The 26,474-nt window shown below is 39.6% G+C and overlaps 1 protein-coding gene across 10 annotated transcripts in view; it reads left to right on the top strand.

Moving 5' to 3' along the window:
• The window catches only part of KHDRBS2 (KH RNA binding domain containing, signal transduction associated 2), a 450,741-nt gene that overhangs the window by 140,327 nt on the left and 283,940 nt on the right, over positions 1-26,474 (top strand). For 9 of the 10 annotated variants that reach the window (XR_014174493.1, XR_014174494.1, XR_014174495.1 and 6 more), the window contains exon 3: positions 16,021-16,137. The exons of the other annotated variant lie outside the window; for it this stretch is intronic. Coding sequence is in view for 1 of the 9 variants with exons in the window: in XM_081942586.1 (XP_081798712.1) it covers positions 16,021-16,137 (117 nt within the window). In the remaining 8 variants the exon portion in view is untranslated. The remainder of the gene's footprint in view (positions 1-16,020; positions 16,138-26,474) is intronic. 10 annotated transcript variants of the gene reach the window in all.

Here is a 26,474-nt window from a genome sequence, read left to right as displayed (position 1 = left end):
ACAAAGAATGATACCAGACCCACACTCACGAAAACCACACAGGATGTCACTACCACACATCCACGCAAAAAGCAAGCCCAAACCCACACCGATAATGACCACAAACCAGAAGCCAGACCACAGCTGCATTATTAGCCACTTTAAACCCCTCTGATCCATACATTAAGCAAACTGATGCCCACCACGGAGATGTGGCACGACCACAAACGCGAAGCCAAACAACAGTAAAGCAGCTCACCAGCTCAAATCCCTCTGCAACTCAGACTAACACAAGCACAACCAGGCCCCCACCCAAACAGAACACGCCCCCATCCAATCAGAGCACAGCCAAACTCCCATCCAATCAGAGCACAGCCAAGCCCCCTACCAATCAGAATACACCTCCACCCAATCAGAATGCAGCCAAGCTCCCACCCAATCAGCACAAACCCCCACTGGCAGTTAAAAGGAGGAACCGGCTGAGATCTCACATTGCTCCTGGAAGCACCAAGCTGGAAGCACCAAGCCGGAAGCACCAGCCTGAAGATGATGAATGAGACTTCATCGAAACGTCATGAAGATACTTCCAATTCTACGCGGGAGAAAACCCGAACAACCAAAGACATACATACATACATACATACATACATACATACATACATACATATATATTTGTGTTGTAATTGTACTGATAAATAAATAAAGGGAGAGTAGGATAGATCTATTTCGAGCTAATTAGCTCTCATCAGCTAGCCATACCCTTACTGGGATTAGTCATACCAGGGGTTGTAACACAAATACATAGATAGATAGATAGATAGATAGCTAGCTAGATAGATAGATAGATAGATAGATAGATAGATAGATAGATAGATAGATAGATAGATATAGATATAGATATAGATATAGATATAGATATAGATATAGATATAGATATAGATATAGATATAGATATAGATATAGATATAGATATAAAGAGAGATTTTAAAATTTTATTTAACATTTTAGCTGTTATATCAATGTCAGTAAGGGGCATGTACTCAATACATTAAAGATGTATTGATGTCGCAGCGAGCCTGCAACACACTCGTTGTCCGAGGTTCTTCGGACTTTCCTTGTTGATAGCTCCCGCAGGAGTGAATTTAGAGGGACCCTCGCAAGGGTGAGTTAGCCAATAAAGACACCACACCAGAAGTTTCTCGGAGTGAGAGAGCACGAAGTGCCCGGGGTGATGTTGTGCCCCTGAACAGATCGCAGCAGACTCTTTTATTGAGCAGTTTCATTAGGGCGGGGGGAGATACACGCATAAGAAAGTAGCATATAGAAATCACAGAAAAGCATGACTCATTGCATATGTAACAGAAACTTAAAACTTAAAATACAAGAAAAGGAAACTTATCGTAGAAACGAAACTTAACATTAATAGAAAAACGAAACCTAGATAAGGCTGATAGATAGCTCTATTGCACACCAGATATTGAAACTAGACAGCATATACTTTTGTGGTTAAACAATTATAACAGAATTTTCCTTATATATACATGGATAGGCGATACGTGGCAGTTCTAAGGAAACCTTGAAAGGTTATGTTCTCTTGGCCTATTGTATTAATAGCAAATGCTGAAGCCTGAACCAAACTTGTATCCATATGTACCAAACTTGTATCCATATGTACCAAACTTGTATCCATATGTACCAAACTTGTATCCATATGTCCTCTGTTTTTATTTTTTAAGATGGTCAAAATTCCTCTAAAGCTATGACATCCCCAGTGGATCCCCCCTCCGGGAGAGCCCGTAGGGAGCTAATATACCTTTCCAAAGGAATGCTTTCTGATTCGGAGTCCTCATCAGCCTCAGAGGCAAATTCTAAAAGAGGTTTTTTACATTCGTTTTCAACAGTGTGCTTCAGCAAGAGGACATCATCTCCAATACTGTTTAGTCGCTGTTTCAAAAATGCCAAAAGTCTCCCCATGACGCATGGGCCAATTATACATGCAAGGAGCAACAAAATCAAAGGACCGGCTAGGGCCGAGAGGAGAGTAGTCAACCAGGGGGAGAGATTGAACATTCCCTGATACCACATGTGGGATTGGGAGCGTTCTCTCTCTCTGTCTTTCAATCGGGTATTTAATTCTGCCATAGAGTCAAGCACGATGCCCGAACTGTCGGTATAAAAACAACATTCCTCTTTCAAAGCTACACACAGACCGCCCTGTTTTAAGAGTAGCAAATCCAAGCCCCTTCTATTCTGTAAAACAACTTCAGATAGGGAAGTGAGAGAATTCTGGAGAGCAACCATAGATTGTTCGATGCGTTCGAGATTGGCATCAATTTCAACACTGAGCCTGCGGATGTTTTGGTCAGCCACAACCATTGCTGCGATACCTGTTGCCGCACCAGTGGCTCCTAGGCCCAGGAGAAGGGTCAGAGTCATAGTAGTAACCATTTCACGTTTTGTTCGTGGAAGGTATTGGGGTGTTTCCATACGAGAAAGGAACTCATTATTAGAAAAAACAGACATTTTAGGGAGAAGATAAATCTGAATACAAAAAGCTTTTTGTGTATATAAAATGTCTCCACTGACACATGCAGTAGCGCCAGTGGAGCAGGCCCAAATAGAGCCATTGGAGGGGACAAAAAATTGACCTTTGTACCATCGGGAGAAATCGGCTGTGGGAAGGAGGGTGTGCATAGTAGTCCATCCACCTGTGGAAAGCCCTAGTCTTGCACCAGGCAACCACAATTGGCAAAGGTGATAAGCATCAGAAGAAGCATTAATACAAAAGTGAGAAAAGTTAAAGGGTACATACCAAAGGCAACAACCTTGACCTTCAACTGAGGACACTGTTATAGAAGAATTAGACCACCGGCAAGTGGTATCTGAGGTACTATTGGCAAAAGGTAAGGCAGAACCTATGGCTTCATAAAAAGGGGGTTGGGAAGACATACACAACCAACACCTAGTATCATTGTGAGGGAAGGTACGGGCTGCCGCGAGGGCATCACGCGCAGAGGAAACCAAAGTCACCAATGGATTATTGTTTTTAGTCAAGGGCTGTAAAAAGGGCGAACTAAGTTGCATGTTTGGGCCTACAGGTGGAGATGTTTCTAAAAACATGGTAAGACGAATTGTGAAGATATTACCTGGGTGACTGTTTTTGGAGTTATCATTTGACCTTCCCCCCCATTTTTTCCCTGCAAACCATTCAGTAATTGGAAGATTCCTGCCGTATGATGTAAAGGTAACAGTCATGGGGTTGAGGCGAACACTGCAGCAGGCCCAATTGGTGCAGGAATTCCAAGGCAAATTGTTATCAGGGCCTAGTACAGCTTTGATATAGTCCGAGGTATAGGGAGCCGTCCACCAAATCTTTCCGGTTGACACACATTGCCAGGACTTGCAATACCAATCAGGGGTGGTTCCACATTTATCCAGGTGGGAGAGGTCTGTAAGATGTCCCGGGCAAATATACAGGCCTGGGCCAGTGTTCCAGACCTCTCGAGGGGAAGGGTCACATTTAGTCTTATGTTTAAATCCATGAGCGCCGACCAGCATTTCAGCAAAGTCAAAGGAAAGCACAGGAAACCAAGGCCACAGAGTTCGATTAGAGATGGAATGAAGGATGTTTCCTTGAAAGTCCCAAATAGTCCAGGTATAGTTTATGGGACGATGCTGGTTCTGTTGTGCGTCAGACAAGGAACACCGCAAACGGGGAGCTGCAGGGGCAAAAACATGGGAAGAGGACAAGGAGCGAAATACGCCAGGGGAAAAATAGGTAGCAGAGAGAAGGGAAACTTTCATGACAAAAGATCTTTCTTGCTTTAGGAAAAACAGGGAACACACGTAAGTGCCATAGTCCTCAGAAGAAACATTGAAAATTAACAAAGAAGTAGAACAAGGAGAGGATATTATGTAAGTGTTGTTAGAGGGATGGATCGGATATCCATCCTTTAGCCATGACCACTGGGCTGGATGCAGCAAGGGATGGCGTTGTCTGCAAATAAGTTCCGCACGACCCCCAGAAGGGGTTTGTACTCGACAATGTGGAACTCTGATGTAGGCACTCAAACGTTCAAGAAGTGTACATTTAGGGAGTGGGACACGTGGATCAGGAAAAATAGGAGATGCAGAGGAAAAAAAATTAGAGACGGAAGAGACAAGAGAGATCAAAGACAGAATCAACAAAAGGATCATGTTGCTTTTTTAATTGGTCGAGATGATAAGGGCGAACGCAGCGAGCTGGAACCCACAGAACTCGATCTTGTAATTGTACTGCTGCGTAGCCTTTCCCCCAAGTGATCAATTGAACAGGACCTCTCCAAGCTGGATCAGGAAGATGCCTATAATAAACAAGAGGACGAGAAGAGGGAAGGGGAGGAGTGGAGAAATGTCTAGAGGCGGCAGTAGAGGCTGGGGATCCGGTTAAATTAAGAAAATTCAAAGAATACAAACAAACATTTAATACATTTTGTAACGCCGGGAGTGACGGGGGGCTTACGCCTTTGGACCCCAAATGTCTGTCCAGGGCTTGTTTGAGGGTCAAATTTGCCCTCTCCACAATAGCCTGTCCCTGGCTATTAAATGGAATGCCAAATTTATGAACAATTGACCAGCGATGGCAAAATTGTGCAAAGGCAGAGCTTGTATATGCTGGACCATTGTCAGTTTTTAGAGTTATAGGACATCCCAACGTTACGAAAGTCCGAATACAATGATTTATAACTTGTTTTGCGGCTTCCCCCCTTTGCAAGGTAGCCATAATAAAACCAGAATAAGTATCCACGGATACGTGAATATACTTCCAAGGGGCAAAGGATGGATATTGAGTCACATCCATTTGCCATGTCTCACAGGCACTAGTGCCCCTAGGGTTGACCCCTTGTGGGATAGCCGATGCCTGCAGACTACATGTTGGGCATTGTTGGATTATAGCAGCGGCTTCTTGATGTGTAATGCCAAACTGCTTGACAAGTGCCTTTTTGTTTTGATGGAAATAATCATGGCTTTCTCCTGCTGTTAAGGCATACAAGCAGGAAGACGGGTTGGTTTTACATGCCTCATCTGCCATGTGATTTCCTTCAGATAAGCATCCAGGGAGATGTTGATGACTTCTTATGTGTGCTACAAATAATGGATGAGCACGGAGATGTAACAATTCCTGGAGCTGTAAAAATAACTTCATTAAAGGGGCAGGGGTAGAGGAAGAAATATATGCATCATAAATACAAGACACCAAATGTGAAACATATAAACTATCTGTGATAATGTTGAGGGGCTGGTTAGGAAACAATGCAAGAGCAAGATTAAAAGCAGACAATTCTGCTTGTTGGGCAGATGACTGCGCTGTCGTAGTACGAGTCTGCCACATTTCATGTCCATAGTCTTGCCATACACAGGCACCCACAGATTTAGAGCCACCAGTGAACACAGTGAGGGCATCCCTAATAGGAGAAGAACTCACAGGAGTTGAAAAAAGAATGGGAACAGTCTTTAATATTTGTAATCGAGGATCTGGGGGAAGATGACAAGAAACATTACCATTCCAATCCTCTAAGGCATTTTGTAAAGCCTCTGAAGTTTGAAATAGGGATTCCCATTGACTAAGTTTAAAAGGCACATACAAAGTACTAAATTCTATACCAATAAGGGCTTTTGTGCGTCTTCTCCCTTTTTCTAAGAGGAGAGCCATTTGTAGGGCTTTGGTGGTGATTGAAGCCTTAGGAGTGTGTGCCAAGTGTATCCATTCCAAGATATACATTTTCTTTTCCCAGGACAATTGAAAAATAACAGCAGTCAAAAGTGAGGGAGTGGATAAAATGGCGAATAAAAGAGGCTCATCGGGCAATGCCCTATCAACCCACTTATGGGTGAGAGCAGTATTAACCATAGACAAAGCAACCTTTTGATCTTGGGTTAATACAACGGTATCTGATGGATGCTTGAGGCCTACCAAAGCAGAAAAAAGAGGGGATAAAACATGGGTAGAAAGGGATAAATAGGGTCTGGCCCAATTAAGGGTTCCCAGATACTGCTGGAGTTGAACAAGTGTGGTTTTTTCTGGGAGAAAAATGTAGGGAGAACAGGCATGGCAGCAGATGCCATGAGCTTATGACCCAAATATTGCATAGGATACTGGGTTTGTACTTTGTCAGGGGCAACATGAAGACCTGATTGGGTGAGAACAGTATACAGAAAAGAAAGAGTTTGAGAAACAGTGCCTTTTGGACCATCAGCTGCTATTAAAATATCATCCATATAATGGTAGATCAAAAATGTGGGATTAGCATCTCGATAAGGTTGCAAGGCCTTATCAACAAAATATTGACACATTGTGGGTGAATTGATCATTCCCTGAGGGAGGGCCTTCCACTGATATCTAGTGGTTGGGCTTGAATTGTTAAATTGAGGAATGGTAAAAGCAAAAAGGATTCTATCAGCAGGAGCAAGAGGAATGGAAAAGACAATCTTTTAAATCTATTATAACCAGATCATAATTATAAGGGATTAAATTTGGATTTGGAAGGCCGCATTGTAAAGGTCCCATAGGCTGAATTATAGAATTAATTTTTCTTAAATCCTGCAGGAGGTGATATTTCCCGCTTTTCTTTTTGATAACAAAGACAGGAGTGTTATAAGGGCTGGTAGAATGCTCAAGATGTCTCTCCTGCAGTTGTTGAGCCACCAGTTCTTGCAAAATCGTGACTTTTTCTTGGGACATAGGCCACTGGTCCACCCACACAGGGGTGGAGGATTTCAAAGTGAGGGAAAGAAGGGAAAAAGACATACTGCAAAAGTTTCAAGGAATGGTCAGGATAGCATGAAGTTGAGATAACAAATCTTTTCCCCACAAATTAGTATGCAAAGGTAAAATAAAGGGACGGAGATAAGCAGTGACAGAGGAATGAGGAGTAGATGCAGTCAACCAAGAGGTGCTAACCTTAGCAGCCTGGGCACCTCCCACGCCTTGCACAGTAGACGCATCAGTGAGAGGCCATGAAGAGGGCCATTCAGATGTGCGAATGACTGAAACGTCAGCACCCGTGTCAATAAGCCCCGAAAAGGAGCGGCCATTGAGAAGGATGGAAATTATTGGCTTGGCATTTTGCACAGGCTGTTGGAGAGCAAGAAGAGAGGGGTGATCAGGCAGAGGTAAAAGGATAAGGGTGGCAACAACAGTTTCAGCTTTTAAGGAAAAGCAACGATCTCTGATCGTGGCCAGAGAAATGTTTTTGAGAGAGTCCGAATTATATAAAAAAGGAGCGGCCACTACCCCTTCCAGGATAAGGGAGGAATTAGGAAACAACAAAACAGATACATCGGGCGGAAGCGGGGCTAAAAGAGACACTTTTAATGGCATTGTGAAAACAGAACCAGGATCATCATAAACAAAATCTTCAGAAAGGCGAACAGGGAAAACAAGGGAGGAGTCAGTGGCCAAAGTTTGCAAGTCAGCCTTTGAGGCGGGGCTAGCTGATTGCCCCCCCTCTAGTTTCCCGACCCATTGTTGTTAGTAAGTGCATTGCGACAATGCGCCGACCAGTGATAGCCGTTTCCACATTTTGGACAGGGGGGTTTTGGCTTAACATTTGGGTTAGGGGGAAAACCTTTTGATTTTCCACGAGGCGCCCCACCCCCGCCTGGCAAGCAACACTGATTTTTAAAATGACCAGGCTTGCCACAATTGAAACAGTTGCCATTACGAGCAACAGGAAAAACCTGAGAAGTTGGAGCAGGCGGAGACATAGTGGAAGTAATTGCAGCAGCCAAAGCCAACATTTTGTGAGAAGTTGTTCCAACCACACGACAGGCTTGCAAAAATTCAGCAAGAGTGACACCTGGTTTTCCACTCAAGGGTTGAATTACCCTTTTACAATCTTCATTAGCATTTTCAAAAGCCAATTTGATTAAAAGTTCTTCACGAGCAGCCTGATTTTGAATTTGTCATTCCAAAGCTGTTTGGAGTCGACTTATAAAGGTAGCATAAGGCTCAGAAGGTTCCTGAATTACTTTTAAGAAATTTTGTGATGCACGACCATCTGCGTCATCTACCTGTTTCAAGGCACCCATTGCACACAGGCGAATGATCGCGAAGGCTCGGCGCGGGCAATTTTGTTGTTGAGCCAGAGTGGTAAAAAGACCTGTGCCCTTAATGTGATCAGCCAAAACACCTTGAGGCAAGCCTCGCGTAATTTCAGTGTCCGCCAATTTATTATATTCAGAAAACCAGATGACAAACTGAGCAGGGGTTAGCAACATTGAAAACAAGGACTTCCAATCATAAAACAACATAACAATGTTAGTATCCATAAGTGAATCGAGCAACCCCATCACATAAGGAGAATGGATGCCATAGGAAGTGACAGCTTCTTTTAAATTCTTTAACACACGCACGTTGATGTTTTCATGCATCGGCTGTCCCCCGGCTGGGTTGAGAGTCATAGGATAAGCCGAAACCGAGGGTTCCGTTTTTAAAGAGAAAGAGGAGGAGGCAACTAGAGCAGAAAAGGTTCCCGCAGCCGTATCCATATCCATGGAGGAGCAGACGGGAGCAGTGGGAGAAAAAGCAGTAGCCTCCGCAGGGGGAGCGGAGGAAGCCACCAAGACTTCAGGAGCCTCATAGGGAGGAGGTGAAACCGTCTTTGGAGGTTCACCCGGAGTTGAAGAAGCGGAAGTATCTTCCGAAGGAGAGTTAGGATAGAGAGTTTGAAGTGTTGCCATGATAGCCCTCCAGGTCACTAAAATGTCTGATGGCGCTCGGGGAGCTTCGTGAAGAAATTTCCCCAAACGCGTCCAGGTAGCCTTCCTAAGGGTACCTTCCTCTGGATAAGCAGGACATTTCTCATGAACATAAGACAGAAATGAAGCAATAGATTTTTTAGAAAGGGGATAAACAGTGGTGCCATTAACTTTTTGCAAACAATTAGCCGTCTTCACTAGAGTGAAAAGTCCGTCCTTATGCCCTGACGAAACTTTGGAACTCGAAGAGCCCATTACTTACTTGCGCGTAGCCTCTTCCAGGCGAGAAGTAACAGGCGTGAAGGAGGTACACTTTTAGACAAAAGTCGTACCTTTGTGAACGCAGAAAGCCGAACCCCGGACGAGCCCCCAGATGTCGCAGCGAGCCTGCAACACACTCGTTGTCCGAGGTTCTTCGGACTTTCCTTGTTGATAGCTCCCGCAGGAGTGAATTTAGAGGGACCCTCGCAAGGGTGAGTTAGCCAATAAAGACACCACACCAGAAGTTTCTCGGAGTGAGAGAGCACGAAGTGCCCGGGGTGATGTTGTGTCCCCCGAACAGATCGCAGCAGACTCTTTTATTGAGCAGTTTCATTAGGGCGGGTGGAGATACACGCATAAGAAAGTAGCATATAGAAATCACAGAAAAGCATGACTCATTGCATACGTAACAGAAACTTAAAACTTAAAATACAAGAAAAGGAAACTTATCGTAGAAACGAAACTTAACATTAATAGAAAAACGAAACCTAGATAAGGCTGATAGATAGCTCTATTGCACACCAGATATTGAAACTAGACAGCATATACTTTTGTGGTTAAACAATTATAACAGAATTTTCCTTATATATACATGGATAGGCGATACGTGGCAGTTCTAAGGAAACCTTGAAAGGTTATGTTCTCTTGGCCTATTGTATTAATAGCAAATGCTGAAGCCTGAACCAAACTTGTATCCATATGTACCAAACTTGTATCCATATGTACCAAACTTGTATCCATATGTACCAAACTTGTATCCATATGTACCAAACTTGTATCCATATATTTATATATTTATTTATCAGCTCAAGGCACCAATATACCTAACACTCCTACTTGCTATTATTTTTCACAACAACCACCTTTCATGCCTAAGGGAGGCCTTGAACACCCAATTTCCTACCCAAAACACTGAACTACTCCAAAGTAGCCAAGCGCTAATCATTTTTTCTGAGCCTCTTCACAGACAGCTATAGTTGCCTGGATGCTGTGTGCATGTTGCATTCTCAAGCAGTTGGGAACTCTGATGTTTTTACAGTGAGGCAAACAGTGTGAGCTGCATGAGTCTTTCTGACTTTAAAAACACCCTAGCTAGCAGGAGAGTAAAAGGAGGTAGAAGATGTGGCTGGCAGAATGTGAAAATCCCTCTTACTTGATCTCTATGGCACCACTCATAGCTTTGCATAATTCACCATTCCCATCATGCTACTATGGGATTGCATCTTGAAGAAGCTGCTTATAAATATACTTTTGCCACACAGTAGCTTTCTCCAATCTGTTGCCTTGAGATGTGTTGGACTACAATTCTCACAGTTGCCAGTGAACACATTTGCGGGGGGGGGGGGATATGCTGCCTTGAGATTCTGGGAATAAACATCCAGCTCTCTTAGAGAGCTGCTGCATTCAAGAAGTATGCTAAGGGGGGATTAAAGGTAAATTGGAAAAAAAAGGGCTTTGAACCTAGAACAATGAAGTAAAAAGTGTTGAAATATTCATGATTGGGAGGGACATGGGAACAAGATCAGCCAATGAATAGGCATAGCAACTAAGTCAGCCAATAGGAGCTTAAAGAGATATGGGTCTGTGCAGAGTATTGAAACAGAAACTTAATAAGAAAACAGTATGCTGCACTGAGAAGTAAACAAGCATTCTGTCTGGGCTTGTCTGCTGAAATGAAACTAACTGCTTGTGTTTGCCTGTAACTCTTCTGCCTTGTGTTTACTTGGAAGAACCACCTGTTGGTATTGTACATTTGTTCACCTATTCTTATGTATATAAAGAAGTTAATGAATCCAGTTAAATCAGTTATCTGTGTGTGCTTTCTGGATTTGATTTTTCTGCAACAAACTCTGACAAAAAGCAATGGTTCTTTAAGGGTAATTTCTTCTTTGAATACCAGTTTGTTTCAAAAAAAAAAAAAAAAGGAAACCACACAAGTCCAACAAAGTTTTTGACAAAGGCAATCCTTGTCTGATGATCATTGCAAATAACGTGTCCCAGAAGACAGACAAATGTAATGTATCATTTCAAAGCCTGGCTGCCTTTGCTGACAATAGAGAATCACAAGTTTCATCTTTGAAAGGCTCCATATGGAACTCTAAAGACAGTCCATTTCTGGGGGGGGGGGGGGGGAGAAAAAGAAATATTGAACCAGATGGTAGATTAAAGGGCTGATGATTACAAGAAAAAAAAACTTTGCTGAGAAAGAAAAAAGTACCTAAGATCAAGTGTGTATGCCATTATTTCTACAGATTTTGAAGATCTTAGTCCAAAAGTTTGCAATTGTTTGAAAATAAAGCCTTTAAAATGCCCATATGTGGTTTTTCTTTTCACAATGGAAGATATCTGGAAATGACAAAGCATGCAACTGAAGAAATAATTGCTTCTAGAGTAGACTTGACCAAGGAGTCTAACCTTACTATTATAAATCAGAATTTATTTGTCTCTCCTTTCAGATAGGCCCACTAAAATACACATATTTCATCAGAAGCAATTCTAAGCATATTTTGATTTAAGTTTTGTTTAAACTGGTATGAAGCTGACTCCAAAATAAAGATATTTTAGATGAAGTTTTGTTGTGTTCAGTACAGTGAATCTACATAAAATACACAAAACCATTTGCTTCTCTTTATTTGCAAGAAGACATGTTCTAGTACCTTTTCACTTGGGAAATCTTTTGTGATATAAAATATGCATTACTCTCAACCCCACCACTCAAAAAGGAACAAATGTTCAATCAAGGAACCACTTACCGTACATTTTTCTACTTGCAATGCAAAAATGTAAATAGGGAGAGACATAGGAGCACAATTTTGGTCTAGTATGTGCATATGTATGTGTGACTATGCACACACAGCTAGGTGGTATTACACTTGGCTACTTTGGCAGATCTCAAAAAAAATCAAATAAGAAGTACGTAATATTCAAATAGGACAATATTAGGAAATGCCAAAAGTGGAGACTGGACTAGGAAGTCAAAAAACATTGTTTTGGAAGAAGACAATGGCAAACCATTTCTGAATTGCTGCCAAAAAGACACAAGGAATTTATTACACACACACACACACACACACACACACACACAATATTTAATTTCCATTTTTATCAAGAAAGCTCAAACTGGTACATACTTACAATAACCCTGACTGGCCCACATCAGAATTGCCCTTTTACAACTCTACAAATATAAGGATAAGTCATATGCTACAATTGTGCATGAACCAGCAGATTGTGTGAATTTATCATGATACGAGTTAATGTGGAAGTTGTATTTTGATCCTATCATGGATCATTTCTATGGAGTCATGGTCTCCATTTCTCTCTCTCTCTTCCAGAGAGGCAGAAAGACCTCATCTGGTAAATCATTCTTTTGAACAGCAGGTTTGAAGATGTGGATCTAACATATCATAAAAATAATATATTCCAGGGAATTGATAACATTGTGGAGCAAAACTCAACTAGCCATACTGAATTTAAAGCTAAATATAATCCGGTCAACACAATCTTTATCATTTATTATTACGGTATTCAGGTTGGTCCCACAGTCAGACAGATGTTTAGACTGGAGTTGGCATTTTTACCCACCTATCGAATCCTTCCCAAGAAGGTGGGATGGGCAGATGTTGGTGTTTGATGATGAAAGGATGTAAGCTGTAAAGTAAGCTGCCTTTTGCGATTGATCGATAGTGATTTTGTCAATACCGATGGTGTTCAACCAGTGCTCCAGTTATTTTGGCATTGCACCCAAGATGTCTATCGCTATTAGTACTATCTTTGCTTTCTTATTATTACTATATTCCTGTTCTTATCCTTACCATTGTATTCTGCAGGATCTATAGTTGCAGATCAGGCAATGGCCCTTGAAGAAAGTAATTACTGTGGATCATGTGACCCCTGAATATCAAAGAGAAACATGCTTCTTCCAGGAATACTTGATTAATTGAGATAGCTGATGTGTAGTAAGACTGAAAGCAAGACTTATTCCCACTTCCAAAAATTGTAATGTTGCAAAGAAACATCAGCGCTTTCAACCCGTTTTCTCACTTGGTTTGGGGGAAATTGTAAGTTTTTAAGATGTCTCTGTTGAAACAGAGCTGCTTGCAAATGAATATGGCCTCTTTAAAGATATGCTAATGAGCAAGAGCACATCAGTAAAATTAAAATAAGAAGTTTCTTTTGAATATAGGTCTGACTTGAATAAGAAAATTAATGTTTGCATTGCGTTACGAACATGCAAATCACTATGTAAGTACTGTCTTAATTATAATTGCTATTAATGCTAACAAAATTCCAATGAGTTATAGTGCATCCTATAATTAGATTTTGATATACAATTTTTGAAATAATTAAGTTTCTTCCAATCTGAGTGTCATCCAGGTTATATATAATACATAATACAGGCTGATCAGGTAATTAAAAATGTTTCATAAAACCATTGATAGACTTTGCAGTACAACAATCTCCACATTGGCTTAAAATTAAATGGTGCTCGTTTCTTTCTTTGTTAATTCTATATCACTACAGTGTGATTGATGCCTGCATTATAAAAATCATAAACACCCCATAAATTTTGTTAGAAGAATTCTTTTGAAGAAAGCTTCTATGAAAGTAGAATTTACATCAGAGAAAGATCTCCGAAAGATGCGAATGAACTGAAACTGCTCATGGAACTTTGCTGATTTTAATTTTTAACTAGCTGTAGAACATTGAAATGAGGACGAACTTTTTTACTTTCTCCTACAACTGATTTTTTAAAAAAAATATTATTTCAAACTATAAGTGGTTTTCGACTTACAACCACAATCGAGCCCTGTTGGTAAGCGAGACAGTTGTTGAAGGATTTTTTGCCCCATATCACAACCTTTTCTTGCCAAACTTGTTAAGTGAACCACTGCAGTTGTGAAGTTAGTAACATGGCTGTTAAATGAATTTGGCTTCCCCGTTGACTTTGCTTGTCAGAAGGTCGCAAAAGGAATCACATGACAGTTAGAACACTGCAACCGTCATAAGTACGTGCCAGTTGCCATGCAGTCAAATTTTGATCACATGACCATGGGGATGATACAATGGTCATAAATATGAAAAAATAGAGATAGATCACTTTTTTTCAGTGCCGTTGTATTTTCAAATGGTCATTAAATGAACTTCTGTAAATCAAGTTACCTGTAGATTATGAGGAAATATTTGAATTTAGGTAACATTCCTACCAAAAACAGACAGATTGAGATTCTCAGCTGTCTAAAAGAAGGCAAGAGGGGGCTGTTGATTCCTTCTGTAGCCCAAAGATCTTGTGGAGAATTTGAATTTTTTCTAGCACAGTATGGGAGTTAGCACTGCAAGTCGAAAAGTCAGTCAGTAAGAATTTCCTATTAGCTTTTGGCAGGTGAGCAGAAGAGAAAGAACCATTTGTTGTGGAGCAGTAATTCATGATGTGTCATATAGATATTTCTGGTTTTATTTATGCTAGGATTGGGGGAATTGATGACCCTCCTGAAATTGCTATAAATCACAACGAAAAGAATGGGCTTAAATTAAAGAAAAATACTGGATTTCTGTGGCCTGCATAGCCATCTCTTTTGAAGGCACTGTAGAAATTTCCTGCAGTGGGCAGTAGTGGGGCTTGGTGATTTGCTAATGTTGATATTCTATCCCTCTCTGATTGGCTCCGCTGGCTGGGAATGATGGGAATGGTAACTTCAGCACAGAAATGAAGATGGTTCAGCTCAAGCTGTCTTAATAAATAGAGATTTGCAAATCAATTTACAGGAATAACATTTGATATTTCCTCCTTCTTTGGCTGCTTTAAAACTGATGTTTAAAGAAAGTCTGGATTTTGATTATTACACTGGTAATTTCCAATGAATGACTCATGAAAGACTGGTATAATTACTGTTTAACAGTGCACTGTTAATATTTTTGAAAATAAATTGAACTCATAGATGAATAATAGATTATTCTTCTTCCATGTCTGGATCAAAGTTTAAACTGCCAGACTGAAACCCCCTTCTTAGCTTTAACATTGGCCAAAAATAAATCATTATCAGTATATATTTCTGGTAGTAGCTGACAGATCAGCAGATAGGCCAGACTCTGATAGATTGACAGATAGATAGATGACAGATAGATAATAGATTGACAGACAGACAGACAGACAGACAGACAGACAGATAGTGAGTGACTGACATGTGCTATTGATACATTGTTGGATATGATCACCTCATTCATGTTTCATTAACTAACAGGAAATATGTTGAGGGTAACAAACATTCATAAGAGAAAGGTGTTTTTATATATTAAACAATTTATACATATATCTATTAATTGGTAATATAAATATAAGTGGTGTGCTTATGATGATATTTGCAAAGTGATATACATCTAGATATTATTAAGGAAAGATTAATCTCCCCTTGCCACTTTGCATATCTGTAGAATCAGCCAACTAAATCAGGGGTGTCAAACTCATGTCATCACGGCGGCATCATGTGATGTATCGGGACTTTTTCCCCCTTCACTAAACTGGCCGTGGGCGTGGCCAGTGCGTGACTCATCCAGTCCATGGGCCCCGATTTTGACAACCCTGAACTAGATGTTCTAGAGAGAAACTCCTTGGATTACCCATAGTTCTGGGAAATAAGGAGGCAGCAGCCTCCAAACAGAGATCAAAGTAGTCTCCTCCCTAACATTATTCGGGAGGATGTTCAAAAATGAGCTATTTTAGAGAGCATTCTATTGAGTTGATGGACTGTGCCATCTTTCATTTATATTTTTCCCTTATTTTGTTTTATTGTATCATTATATTGTGCACAGATTTTGCGATTTACAGTGAATGCTTTAATTATTATTTTTTTACATTGTGTAGACAGTCAAGAATCATTACAGTGGGGTAGGATAGCTATGAGATAAATAAATGAAAGACATTTGATTTGGGAATGCAGAGAAATGATTTTTCTGGATCCTCTCTTCTTGGTCAGGATTTCTCTGCTACTGCACTTCAAATATTTTCTAATATTTACCCCTTCTTTTCTCTTTATTTTCTAGTTTAATTTTGTGGGCAAACTCCTTGGTCCAAGAGGAAATTCCTTAAAAAGATTACAAGAGGAAACAGGTGCAAAAATGTCTATCCTTGGTAAAGGTTCGATGAGAGACAAAGCCAAGGTATTGTACCCAAGTCTTAATATCCAATCTTACCAAACAAAGTTGAAAACAGTTCGAAATATTATTCTTGGAAGATTATATCTTTTCAAATGAAATCGGTGTAGAAATTACGACTACTAGTATTGTGGTTAGTGGGCTACACAGAGACCAGGGAAACGAAGGGTTGTATGCTCATCTGCCCTTGACACTCATTAGATGCCATGGTGCCTTCATTATGCCTCACTGTTCTGACCCAGCTCCCCAAACACAACAAACCCTCTGTAATTAATCAACAATTCCTTTATTAGGAGCGCCAGCAGCCCTGGCAAAAAGTGTCTCTCACACAGCAGGCTAACAAGTCTGTCCAGCAGGAAGATAAATAGTTGTCTGCCACATCTATTCATCTCCATCCCCTGCCTTTTATCCCCAGAGCTAGGGTGGGTCTTTGCTAGTAGCAGTGGCTCTTCCTTCCCAAGGATTGGCCCATAGATTTCCACTGCTCTCCACTCCTCTGCCTTCAGGCACTGGATCCAGCTGTCCCTCTTTTTGCTTATCAGCCACCTCCAGACATGGAGGTTGTTGACTTTCCATCTGAGGGCTGAGGGACGGCCCAGGCTCCACCTCTGTATCTCTCTCTCTGACAGCTCCATTCGCTCTCCCGGCCTCTGAGCTCTTATATTGCCTTGATGCTGATCCAGACTTCCATGCCTCCTCATCTGATTTGGCTGCTGGAGGGGACGGCGGCTGACAGGCCGCAACACTCACTTTTAACCCAACTTACAGGATGGATTGCTGTGAAGATAAAATGGAAGGAACCCCCAAATATGCACGGTTGCCAAAAAAATGATGTTTTTGTGCCGCATAACTGTAGTACTCTTATTAGTGCACAACAGCAAGGTGAATAAGATCTTACTGGGCTTGCTCTTAGAATTCCTATTAGATGAAATAAATTATAGGCAAAAGATAAAGCTTTCCACTGTCCAATCATGTCCAACTCTAAGAAGTAGTACCTATCTCCATTTCCTAGCTGAGGGAGCTAGCATTGTCTGAAGACACTTCCAAGGTCATGTGCCCAGAATAACTATACGCCAAGGTACCTTCCCACTGAAGTGGTACTATTCATCTACTTGCATTGGTATGCTTTCAAACGAGAACTGTATTAAAATTTCTTTAAATTTATAGTAGATGGTATCAGCCTGAAAATTTTCTTCAGGTTCAGTTGCATCAAGGTCCTTCGGAATAGTCAGAAGCCTGAATGACAGGTTATCCTTGACTTATTGCTGTTTATTTAACAATGGTGTTCCCATAATCACTTGATCAAAAAGCTTGGCAACTGATATGTATGTATGACAATTGCAGTGCCTCGGGGGCTTTTTTGAGTGCCATTTGCAACATTCTTGGTGGCGGAGGGGGGGTCTGACACATAAAGTAAATGGGGAAATCTGCATTTGCTTGACAGCCACATGGTTTCCTTAACAATACAGCAAAAAAGGTCGTAAAATTGGGCACAACTCACTTAGCAACCATGTTGCTTAATGACAGATGCTCTGGTCCCAATTGTGGTTCTCAGTAGAGGACTATCTGTACATCATCTCTTCTCAATCAAATTTAAAGGAATGCTATCTATCTATCTATCTATCTATCTATCTATCTATCTATCTATCTATCTATCCATCCTGCACTAAATTACTCAATGTAGTTTTCAAATCAATAAATTAGTTCCTTAGTCCTGCCGTGACAGTGCAAAAGGGAAAATGATGATGTAGAAGAAAGAAAAGGAAATACATTCATTATAGGGATCTTAGTTCATATAAATATCTTAGTTTCCCCTTTTATGGAAGGAGAAAAGGTGATAGAAGTAGCTTCTCAAGAAGAAGAATGTTGTCCTTTGCTTACTCCTGTCTTTCTGCCTCAGCCCGGTTACTTACTCTGCCCCCCCTCCCGGGGTTTTTCCACCTATTCCTTCCATTATATTGCTACTCAGTTGTGGCTTTTGTACAAAGTGATGGCAATGTATCTTATTGCAGAACCAGGACTCCTATTTGTTTATTAATTCTATTCACTCATTTGGATTGTTACATATCAGGCCTGGCATGTTTATCTCTTCCACTCTGTTATTACTGATGTTGTAGTTGTTCCTTTCTATCTTTCTGTCAACCTTGCCATTTATCTCAGCAGTTAAATCATCATAATAAGAGATATAACAATTGCCTTAAGAGACAGGGAGAGAAGGGAATCATTAATGTTTACTTCCTGCTACAGCATGATCCAGAATTGTCATTTCTCCCCTCAAACCAGAGGCCTCTGTGTGTCTGAGCCTATGTGGATATACAGTATATGTGTATGTGTTTATGTGTCTGTTTGTACACACTGAGACATGCACTAACATAATGAGACACGCTGTGTAGTATTGTTACTGTAAGCGGAGAGGTATTTGCAAATTCACACAGTCAACATTTACAAAGTGAGGACTGCATTATAAAAAGGCAAATAAAGTAGACTGGTCATCTCTAGCTCCAGCTACTATGGAACGGCTAGAAATGTGGTGGTGCAGTGAGTAAATACTGACCAATTATACGAGAAATGAATTTGTGTCATTTGTTTCCCTGTTCTCTGACTGAAATGCCGCTATTTAGTCTAGTAAAAAAAAAAATACTGCCCTATTGTCTGCACAGGCAAGAAAACATCTTGGGCCAGCCCTCAAAATGTGAAGTAAATATTGTTCCTAGCATAGATCCAAAGCTAAATTTTGACTTTTTGAACTATTGTTGTTGAATAACTCATAATGAGTAGATATAGACAGCATTTAGCCATGATGACTGGTTCACACACCACATTAAGCCATAATGGGATGTCTATGGTTTTTGGTTTAGAGTGGTATTTGCATGGAAACAGTGAATAAAATGGTTTATCTTTAGTAAAATTGGTTTTACTAAATTCAACTGTGGTTTACTGTAATTTACTACAATACCTTGGTTTCTCTTCAAGTCAAATACATCTTTTTCCTGTAATGTGCTATAGAAATGTATGATTTGTTGGTAATTTCTTCCCTTATTTTGGCTTGATTTTGTGTTCTCAAATTCCTGGGTGATGTACAAGGAAAAAAAGGAAGGGAAAAAATGTCCAAGCAAGTAATGATTTTGTTAATCATCTGGAGGACTGCTGATGATTGTTTAATAATTCATAGGAAAAACAACCAACTTCAAACTTGACTTTGCTTGTTGGAAGGCTGCAAAAAATGATCACAAGACCTCAGGAAACTATCACAAAAATGAACTGGTTGCCAAGCCTCCAAATTTTGATAATGTGACCACGGGGATGCTGCAATAGTTATAAGTGTAAAAAATGGTCATAAGTCACTTTTTTCAGTGCCATTGTAGCTTCTACGGTCACTAAACAAATTGTTGTAAGTCAAGGAGTATCTGTATCTGGGTTGATGATGTTTGAGTACAATCTATTGGGAAAATCTTGGACTTTTAAAGCTAAAATTATAAACATGGGTATGCCTTCTCTCTTACTAATAGTAGGTTATGAGTAAAACCTGGGCTATAATGTTGTACAAAGGTCAGGATCCGTCTCCACCTGACTTGTGCAAGTCACACATTGGTTCTTTACAAGAAAACAAAATGGCCGTTCCAAACTTCCAAATCTTCGCAAATCGCCAAATTTGAATCTAGAGATTTTTGAAATGAATGAAGTTGGATAGAAGCCTTATAAGAAAGAACAGATCCATCCACCTGCGTTCACCATCTGATTTATTCATGAGAAGCATGTCATATAATGTCAACTGAAGATTCCTCTTAAGAGACAGCCTTCCCATTCGGTAAAGAGAAGTCAACATATTTTCTGTCCCGTATTGGGGCATCAAATTATTTTTTATTTCATTATAATAGTTTTACTAAAACAATTGATAAAGAGGATAATGTTTGTGGGGTTTTCTCTCCATGCAGCACAATAACATGGGCGACCTTGGATGCTAAGCTGCTTGGCTTGAATGATAAGAGTGTCCCATTTGCTATTCTGTCATGAGCAACAGAAGGCCTTGAACTGACCCTGTTGTCTGCTACCACAAAGGGTATTCAGACAGTTCAGTGTGGAACAGAAAGGGATTGCCTTTAGAAAAAGAACCATAAAAATGATGGACATTTGGAGGAAAATGCAAAATGTCTCTTTCCCTTAGCTTAAATGAGCAACATGGGAATTGATGTATAAATGTTGATGCCTTTCTAAATAATGTAATTCAAACATTTTAGGGACTAAATTGCAGAGTTTGTTCATAAACTCACTGCAGTTTGTTTAACATGATGGAACCATGCCTGGTGGAACAGAAGAGAATTGTACCCTTTGTAAAAAAAAAAAAAAAAAAAAAAGCAGCCAGTATCAACACTAGTCCTTGGACAGACTGAAATAATAGCAAGCACCAAAGCAGCGAAGGCAGAACAAGAAGCAGTGGATGGAAACTAGTGAAGGAGAAAACCAGCCTATAACTAAGGAGAAATTTCCTAACAGTGAGAACAGGGATGGGATGGGTTCTGGCAGGCATGGCTGCTGGTTTATTCATGTGTGCGCTGCATGCGCCCGGACAGTATAATTAAAATCATTCTGCACATGCACAGAACTGAAAAACAAGATGATGGTGCCCAGAGAACTGGTTCAGGGGTGTGGCAGGCCTGAGTCACTGCCAGTTCCAGCAACCCAGGCCGCCAAACCACTACCGGTTCAGCCGAACCAGTCCGAACCAATAGGAACCCACCACTGAGTGAGAACAATCAATTAGTGTAATGCCTTGCCTTCAGATGTTGTGGGTGCTCCCACACTGGAGGTTTTTAAGAAGAGAATGGACAATCATTTGTCTTAAACGATATAGAGTTGCCTGCTTGATCAGGGAGATTGAATTAGAAGACCTTCAAGGTCCCTTCCAACTCTGTTATATTCTCTTAGTAGGCACTCCCATCCCGTCTCCTGCGCTGCATGACGCTTGTTATCTTTAGACCAGAATGGCCTTACAAAGCTGTCACAAGCGTCTTCTTTGGGAATTAAATGTCCTGTGACTAAATAGCTCTTCTTCCCATTCTTTTTTCTTCTCTACCTGCACCTTATCTCTTCACAAAAGGATTTCAAACAGTCTGGAAGAACGTGATGAAAGGAAGCAATTAAAACCATAAACACAAGTGAAATTTGATTACAATTGGATTATATATAGGCATCGTTGCTTAGGAAACACTTGTGTGATGAATAGCGTTTTCCAAGGTTGCAATCACTCGCAATAATATTTGCAACTGCGTTTTGCAAGGTAACACCTTAGGTTAGTAATTATGTGGCATTCAATGCATGCATGTATATGCAAATAAATAATTGTTTTAATCAACTCAAGTAAGTGATATTATTCTTGCCATCAAATACTAGCGGTGACTGACAGTTATACTCATCTATATATTTTGCTACATATTTGAGCTTAAACAGAAAGCATTTTGATAGGTAACTGATTTGGAAATTAAAAAAAGATTTATCTGTTAAGTGGCATGGATTAGTGGGTATGAAGACGATGAAAGAGTATAGAAAAAGTGATTGGAACATTCTGGACCCAAAGTAGAATGAAAGTGGTAATTGGTAAGCCCTTGGATACTAGATTACCAGTAATTGTTTTGAATAGATGGCTGAAACATAAGCCTATTCATGTATACATGTTACTGTGAAAGTCCGAAATCTGGTGAATGTCGACATTCACCGGTGAATGTCGACATTCACATAGTCGCTTGGTGTATGTTCGAAATATTTGCTAAATACCCTTATCCTCTCGACACCCTTACCCTAATACCCTTACCCTAATACCTCGGCTCCTCGCTTCCTTTTAAGCATCTTCTATTCGCTGACTTCTTTTTTTTAAAACCTGCGATCCTGCGCGGTTAGAACAAGTAGTTTCCAGGACCGCGAATTGAAAGGCAAAAGTAAAGCGTTACGCTGACTCGTTATATATATGTCACCGTAAAAGACCGAAATTGGTATGTGTCGACATTCACCGGTGAATGTCGACATTCACCAACATTCACCGGTGAATGTCGACATTCACCAATTTCGGTCTTCCACGGTGACATACACGTGACAAAGAATGACTACAAATCCCAAAATATGATTGTTTGTTTCTGATGAAAAATTGAAATAATTACCAAATGGTGATGAGAGATTTTTAACGTGAGGTTGGCCATGATTTGGTGGTACCAAGAGGAGATCTTGAGAAGGAAAGAACTGAAAATAATTAGAGTAAAAGGCAAAGTATAGGAAATAAAAGCACAGGTGGTACAATAAAATGTATTAGAAGATCGACACCAAAAATTGTTGATAAGTGGAATTAAAATGAATACTATGTAAAAAGTAGATGAAAAATAAGTCATAAATCATGTGAGAATGTTAAATAGTGGTAAGGCTGTAGAATTTGATAATTTTGAGAATCAAGTTGGTCTAGTGGCTAAAGCACTAGACTAGAAAGTGGGAGATGATGAGTTCAAGTCCCGCTTTAGCCATGAAAGATGGCTGGGTGACTTTGGGCCAGTCACTCTCATAGCCCAACTCTACAGGGCTGTTGATTTGAGAAGAATAGGAGGGAACAAGATATGTTGGATATGCTCTCCACCTTAAGTCAATTGTAAAAAATAATACAGGTGGGATACAAATAAATAATTGATGTCAGCTTCTCATAAGAATTCAAATCAAACTTGAGTTTCTTTCTGAATATGTTCCAAATGGATCTTCCGGCTTTAACGTGGGGGAAGAAACCTGATAAGTAAAACAGGAAGTAGGTCTCTCTGAAGATATTAAGGGAACAAGATCTTTTGAATTCCAGTTCAAAAGATAAAGCAAATAATATAGGTTAAAATCCTAAGATTCATATTAACATCATAATTTTGGTAATGGAAATCTAGCAGTGTAACTGTCGTATAAAAGACATACATTTCTTAATATGTTATCAACCTGTACAAAATATTTTTTTTCTATTAATAAAAGGAGCATTTCTACAAATATATATCAGTCTTGGAGTAACATTCATTTTGATGATAATGCCATACCTGAGAATCATCTAATTAGTGCCACACGGTAATCACAACTATTAAATATTAAGTATATTCATAACAAATATTTCTAGGGGAGCAGTCTTAAACTGTATGTGTAATCTCATGGTCACACAAAATAAAACAATGCTTTTGAATAGGACCCAGATTTCATATGAATTGATCACAACAATTGCTAATTAGAGTATAGTGACCTCTTGGCAAGCATGCTAAGTAACTTCTATGCCACTATCATCCAATATTTGAAGTCAAATTCAAGCCCACCTATTATCGCTTTCAACGTTAGCCATAAAATATTGGTCTTTTAGTATGAGTTAGTCCACTTTGCAGTCTAGCCCTTTTCCTTCTTAACAAATGTAAATTGTTGCACCCAAAGCACATTTCAGTAAAGACAATATTATAGAAAGGCAGTATGAGAAAAAAAATGTGCCCAATTAGATTGTGGGCAGTTTTCATTGCAAATGATTGAATTAAAGATATAAAGTAAGTCAAACCTCGAAGAAACTTGTCAATAACAAAGTTTCTTTCTTTTTCACTTGAAGTTGGAAGACTCTTGTTCCTTTAATAGTTCTAAAAAAAATAAAAATATTCTACATAGGAAGACAGAATTTGTGTCTTCCCTTATATTTGCCCTCTACACTCTCCAAATTCTGTATGCGTCTGAAGAATGGCTTAATTAAAGCTGCACCAGAAATTTAAATAAAGAAAAGTAATGCAAGTGGAGGGAGTCTGAAATAATGGAAACAAAAATATGAATAAACAGTTGATATTTTATGGTGCTCGTTGGCTAGAAACCGAGAAACGTCTTTCTTCCCTTGATTGCCATCCCCTTCTGCATTTTTGCAGAATCATAATTTATAGCCAGACTATCTCATTTATCTGCCCTGAACTCCACAAACATTTATTTCTGATATTGCTGTGTTTTGTCTTATTACTGTTGTTTCCCAACTTTTTCAATGGATGAATGCAGAAAAGGCCATTTCGAATTATTTGGAGCAATTACGTTAGAACTTCCTCTGTGCTGTGTTTATCTGTACTCCTGAGAACCATGATAAATACTTTTAATATGCCTTAATAGGTTAGTGTTACAAGAAATTTTTTGCACTTGCCACTACAGAGACTGCATTACATTAAATTACAGTGCAGACAATTAAATAGAATAGTAATGTAAAAAAATCTTTCAAACTCCAAGCAACAGCAGTTTCAAGTCCTCTGCAATTCAGATTCTTGATCAACATAATAGAGAAGCTGTGAGTGAAATTTAGATATGTAACTCAGATATGTGTTTGTAACATCTCCATGAGGGATTAATGTTCTCTTGCCTTATTCACAGACATTGATTAGCCTCTAAATTATTTTTTTCTTATTGATTGCCATTGTACAGTAACATCCCTTCTTCATATATCTAACCAGGATCAATAAATCTTTATAGTTAGAACTTCATCTTGGTACAGTTATGGTACAATCAGCAATATTTTTTCATTCCTCAGTACCAGTTTTAAAGAAAGTGGGTTACTTCAGCTTGTAGTCATTTATTAATAAGGGGTGGGGGGAATTAACTTCCTTGCAGTTAATTGTGTATATTTTCAGATATGACTGTATTTCTCAGGAAAACTTTGTGTAACATCATTTCGTTTCTGAAGACAAAGGGAGAATTGAGATGTGACACATAATGCAATCTTTAAAAGCTATTAACATAATTTAATGTACTATTTATGGTTAATTTCTCATCAATACAGTGAGCACTAATTGGGCAATATTGCTAATTCCCTTGTCCACTTTTTAAATAATTGATTATGTGCCTTCAAGTCCTCAATTTATGACCACAATAAGCCCAAAATTTACACTGCTAAGTGGGACAGTTGTTAAGTGAGTTGTTAAAAGAATCACTGCAGCTGTTAAATGAATCATTCAGTCATTAAGCAAATATTGCTTCCCCCATTGACTTTGCTTTTCAGAAGCCAGCTGGGAGGGTGACAAATGGTGATCATATGACCCTGGAACAGTTCAAATGTCATAATTACATGCCAATTGCCAAACACCCACATTTTGATCAAATGACCATGAGAATACCGCAACAGTGTGAAAACCAGTCATAAGTCACTTTTCAATGCCTTTGTAACTTCAGACAGTCACTAAATGGATGGTTGTAATTCAAGGACTACCTGTAGCTAGATTTAATTCAAGACCTACCTGTAGTAAGATTTAATCCAAGGACTACCTGTAGTTAGATTTCCTTCACAAAACTCTAACCTACTCCTTCATGTCTTCCAACAATGTACCCATTGTCTATGTTCAAATGCAGCCATTGCATTCCAGAAGATCCCATTCATATTTCCTGATTTTGAATCCTTTTATCAATAATAAAATTTACTCTACTCAACAGAACTAGCTCATAAGCTAAGAGCACCTTGATTCAAATCTTTTACCCCCTTCTCCTCTCTCTTAGTCACATCCAATAGTTGCTTAACATGCTGTCCCCCAATCCAAGAGGCATTATAAAATATAGTATAGGTAGTCTTTGACTTGCAATCATTCATTTAGTGACTCTTCTAAGTTTATAACATCACTGGAAAAAAGTGACATGGTCGTTTTTTCACACGCATGACCATTGCAGCATCCCCCATGGTCATGTGATCAGAATTTGGAAGCTTGGCAACTGGTATGTACTTATAATGGTTGTAGTGTCTTGGGGTCACCTGAGTTTCTGACAAGCAAAGTCAAAGGGGAAGCCAGATTCACTTAAGAACCTCAATCATTCGCTTAACAACTAAGGCAACAAAGGTCGTAAAATAGAGCCAAACTCATTTAACAACTGTCTTACTTAGAAGTAAGTAAGTAAGTACTTACTGGGCTCAGTTGTGATTATACGTTGAAGACTACCCATAGAATAGTTTTTTCTGTTATATAACTAATCTCAATTCTACCTTATTAACAAGCCAACTGAATAGTGTTCTCCTAATAGCTTATTGCCAGGCACATCAAGGTTTAGCAATTACTGAATTTCTTCAGTAGTGATTAAAAATCCACCAGTTTCTCTCCCTTACATGGGATCGGTCTGGTATTCTAGGAAGAAGTACTTTCTGATGTATGATTAGAGCAGTGAAACTAACCATCTAACAGACATGATGATGGAGAGAAGGGAAGGAGGATCCCAGTAAGGCATGGCAGAGTCTCCCATCTGCCTTGATTTTGAAGCCCTTAGTCATAAGTTGGTCACTGGAAGTGGCTGATCCATGGGGTGGTGGGAGGAGACAGGTTGCAGCCTCCATTTCTCCAATCCTTGGATTG

Source organism: Natrix helvetica (genome assembly GCF_964273705.1).
Source record: "Natrix helvetica genome assembly, chromosome: 2".
In the NCBI taxonomy this organism is placed as follows: Eukaryota; Metazoa; Chordata; class Lepidosauria; order Squamata; family Natricidae; genus Natrix; species Natrix helvetica.
Note: the sequence above shows the minus strand (reverse complement) of the source record. Positions and strands in the feature narration are given on the sequence as shown.